Source organism: Antrostomus carolinensis, unplaced genomic scaffold, assembly GCF_000700745.2.
Source record: "Antrostomus carolinensis isolate BGI_N321 unplaced genomic scaffold, ASM70074v2 scaffold26228, whole genome shotgun sequence".
Classification (NCBI taxonomy): Eukaryota; Metazoa; Chordata; class Aves; order Caprimulgiformes; family Caprimulgidae; genus Antrostomus; species Antrostomus carolinensis.
The window spans coordinates 6726-10742 of NW_010335390.1; the positions used below are offsets into that span (position 1 = coordinate 6726).

The 4017-nt window shown below is 52.4% G+C and overlaps 1 protein-coding gene across 1 annotated transcript in view; it reads right to left on the bottom strand.

Annotated features, from left to right (window-relative positions):
* The window catches only part of STARD3 (StAR related lipid transfer domain containing 3), a gene marked incomplete at its 5' end in the record, with an annotated part of 8611 nt that extends 4898 nt beyond the window's left edge, over positions 1-3713 (bottom strand). The window contains 7 exons of the mRNA XM_010174532.2: positions 336-428; positions 946-1001; positions 1683-1781; positions 2924-3041; positions 3144-3197; positions 3307-3384; positions 3636-3713. Of these exons, the coding sequence (XP_010172834.2) occupies positions 336-428; positions 946-1001; positions 1683-1781; positions 2924-3041; positions 3144-3197; positions 3307-3384; positions 3636-3713 (576 nt within the window). The remainder of the gene's footprint in view (positions 1-335; positions 429-945; positions 1002-1682; positions 1782-2923; positions 3042-3143; positions 3198-3306; positions 3385-3635) is intronic.
* Between the last annotated feature and the right edge of the window lie 304 nt (positions 3714-4017).

Consider the following 4017-nt stretch of genomic DNA (forward strand, 5'->3'; position numbering starts at 1 on the left):
GCCGCAGCCACGGCTCCGCGGCCCGTCGCCTACCAAAGGTGAGCTGAGCTGCCTGCCCCTGCCCGCCTGCCGTCTAGGAGGAGGAGTGATGGGCTCTCTCCTGTCAAACGGGAAGGCAATTAAACGTCTAATTAAATAAGAGGGGATTTTACATTTAACTGAACTGGAATAGATTCCTAATTCAATCAGGTAATTGTAACGCTTGTTAATTTTTCATGTCGCAAGGAGGTTTCAAAAGCCTCGTTTGTCCTCCTGTTTTTTGCTAAGCCATCCGTGCTTTCTGTGGCAGGTGGGGTGGGGGGCGGGGGGGGGGACACGCAGACACAGACACTTGCATTGTTTTTCTCAAACTTCCAGTTCTCCTCCTGGGCGAGGATTTGGTCCACAACCTCCATCGCGTCTTTGCCTTGTCGGACGTACTCTTTCTCCTAGGAGAGGAGGGAACATTTTGTTAGCTGGGTTTGCAGGAAGCTTGAAGGGTGTGTGTATGGCTTGTAACCCCCCCTCCCAGGGCTGCCAGAGGGGAGGGGGGATCTCTCCCATCACCACATTGCAGAAATCTCTTCATTTGGGTCACAGAAGCCTCATTTTGGAGCTCAAAGTCACGCTCCCTGCCCTGGCTTGTATCCACACACCAGCTGCGTCAACCAGCAACTCTCCTGCCTTCACGTAAAGGTTTTGAGCTGGCAAAGGGCTATGAGATGTCCAGAGCTTCCTTCTGTGGAGGTGCCAGAACTGGGCTGAACGGCAGCAGAACCACTTGGAAAAGAGCACAGAACAGCCTGTGCCCAGCCAGGCTTTGGGGAGGTGAAGGACCATCCTGTGAGCCACAGCTCAGTGGGGATGGTTGAGGTGATGCCCGTCAGAGACTCCCACAGCCCTGGATCAGCCTGGGTGGGCAGGGATAGCTGGCCTCAGGCCTCAGGTCATGCAGCCTCTGCTTACCTGAGCTGTCAATGCCTTCCTGCCTGCACCTTCCTCGTCCGACTCGTTGTCTGACCCTAGGGGGGGAGCACACAATTAACATGATGAAGCCCCCACCTGTAAGATCTCCCTCTGACCTTCTCATGGGGGGACAGAGAGTGTCCGATCCCTGCGCTCGATCTGATGGGAAGGGCTGTCAGTGAGGATGATCCCAACACAGCCCAGGCCCTGAGCTGAGCTGCTCTACTCTCCGGAAAGCTGAACACGAAGTGGGTGTCAGCTACACCGAGACAACTGCTCCAGCTGACAACTCCTCACAGCCGAGCTGGGGAGGTCTCCGGAGCTGGCACAGGCGGTGTCACAGGGCAGTGGCCTGCTGCCAGCTCTTATCCTCACCTGCTTGTGGCAACTCACCCCGGTGCCCTCATCCCGAGGGCAGCATTTTTCAAGCACTTTAGCCACAGCTAAAAGCATTTATTCCCCAGACCACAAAAGGCTCCAGGTTCCCACAGAGCCAAAGCCAGGAGCGTGGGGCTGAGCCTGACTCTGCTCTGCAGATGGCACAGGGACAGCGTGGCCGTGCCTCCCCCGCACAGGCACCGTGTGAGGAGAGGGGAGTCTGTTCTGCAGTGTCAGTTCTTGGAGGCCCTGCCACCCACCACTGCCAAGGGCAGGGATAACGAGACAGAGCTCTGGGAGGAGGAGATTCTAGAGGTGAGGAGACCCAGGAGGAATGCTGTGAGGGGAACACGTCTTACCTGCGAAGGACTCTGGTGGGGAGTAGAACTGCCCCTCGGAAAGGGCTCCGGGGTAGAGCAGGGGACCACGAGAAGCTGCAGCCTGGGCTGCCAGGTACCCTGAGAACCAAACACGAGGTTTTACACACACAACATCCAGGGCTTCAACGCCAAGGGGTCCCCCACCCCATCCACCCCTAAACAACCACCCTCCCAGCCACTTTTTTCCAGCCACAGCTGGTCTTTTCCACACTGACACCAGCCAGCCCACAAGCTTTTCAACTCCTATTGCCTCATCTTTTGTTTGAGACATTTTATCTGCATGGAGATCAATGGGCTCTTTTGCCTGTCAAATCCAAAGGCGATTAAGCATCTAATTAAATAAGAGCTTCCCCTGGAAGCAATTTGGAACCTGAGCCTAATCCAATAGAGGCATTAAACACTTGATCATTTTTCATCTTAAAGCCTCCTTGCAAGACCCAAACATCCTCTGGTGTTTTCCAGTCAGTCAGTGCATTTCTGATCGAGCCCCACTTGACAAATATTCTTTGGTTTATGTGCCATTTCTCAAGTCCTCTTTTGTCAGCTGAGCCAGGGAGAGCAACAACCTCCTGCTGCTGCTTTAGGAACAGGCAGCAGTGCCAGTCCCAGCTGAACACCCACCCGCTCCCTAGAAGGACCCCTGGAAGTTACAGGTGCCCAGCACGGCGGGGTAATTTGTGAAGCATTAGGTCAGACCTGATCTCCATTTAGTCTGACCTCAGCGTCCAAAGGCTGTAAAATTTCACACCCCATAACTCACACCACGCCCCTGTAACCTGTTTGTGACTGAAGCAATCCACTCTGAAAGGTCTCCAGCCCAGATCCAAAGACAGATATCCAAGAGAGGGAGAGTCCAACAGTCCACCTGGCATCTATCCCACTGTTTCAAAACATTTTCTCCAATGCGGAGGTGAACTCTGTTTCCAACATGTCTGGCTTCAGGATTCAGACTTTTGGGGGGGGGGTGGGGGGGGGAATTTGGCATGTTTTTTTTTTTTTCTCCACTCAATTAAAAGATGCTTTTTATAATCTGGTATTTTCTTCCTCTGAAGGGGTTTATATACCATAACAGAATGGAGTCAGGCGTTCACCGTCACAGCCAGCCTGGAGATCACTTCTCCATAAATGTCATATCTGTCAAGGTGCTGCCAAAGCAGCAGAAACCCCAGACCTGGTAGTTTAATCTGCCAATTCCTATCAGAGAGGAGCAAAATACTCACATCGTTCCTCTTCTGCTTCCTGAGTTAGGACTTTAAAATCCAGGAACCAAGTCTCTAGCCAAGCGATGACGAACGAGACGATAGGAAGTAAATAGCCAAAAGCCCCTTTGGTCAGGAGCTGGGTGGAAGAAAGTAAAAACCACAGGGAATTTATACAAACTGGAAAACAGCAGCATGGAGTAATCACAAAACAATCCCCTGTGAGCCCAAGGAAACCAACCTCGGAGAGGATGACCTTCACAATCAGGAAGGCACTGGATACCAACGTAGTGACCTGAAAAATAAATACATTTAGGTATCTCAGATCCCTGCAAACTCTGGGTGGAGAGAGAAAAAGTTAAAAAAAAAAAACCAAAACAGGAAAGCAAAAAGTGCCTCCTTACCGCTATGACCCACCAGTGGCGCAGCCTGACGACGGCGTAGGCCAGCAGCAACACAAAGAACCGAAAGAAAGCCAAGACCTTCCAAAACAAAAAGCCACCAACACCAGTCACTGCCTCTGTCCCTCTGCCAGGTGCTCCCGAGGACCTTGTCACCGAGACAGATGGGGTCAAGGCTACAACCTGCCTGATTTCAGTGAGCCAAGCAAAGGGGCAAGGCTGCAGGGAGACCCCAGCCCACCCTGGCATGCAGACCCTCCCTGCCCAGCTTTCAGCCATGTCATCCCCAGCTCTAAACTGTTTCCTCACCTGCAGCAGTCTGGGATACTCACAAATATATCAAAGAAAGAGGTCTTAAAATTGTACTCGATAATTTCATCCTCCAAGTTCTTCTGAATGCCATCCTTGGTCTGAAGGGGAGACAGGAAACCAGAAAGCTATTGAGTGCACTGATAAGAAACTAATGGTAGAAAGAACCCGGCCATGCGGTGACCGAGGTTACCGCCGGGTCAGGTTATGCAGCAGGCATACAAATGTGCACGAGGCGGGCTCATCGCTGGCGTGGGACCATGGGAGGATGGATGCAACAGCCCATTTCACCCTGGGTTTCACACTGAGGGGCGTGAGTTGGGCAGCCAGAGCTGGAGCAGCACGTGGGTACATTAAACACTTGTACGTGGGGGCTTTCATAGAATCAGAGAATGGTTTGGGTTG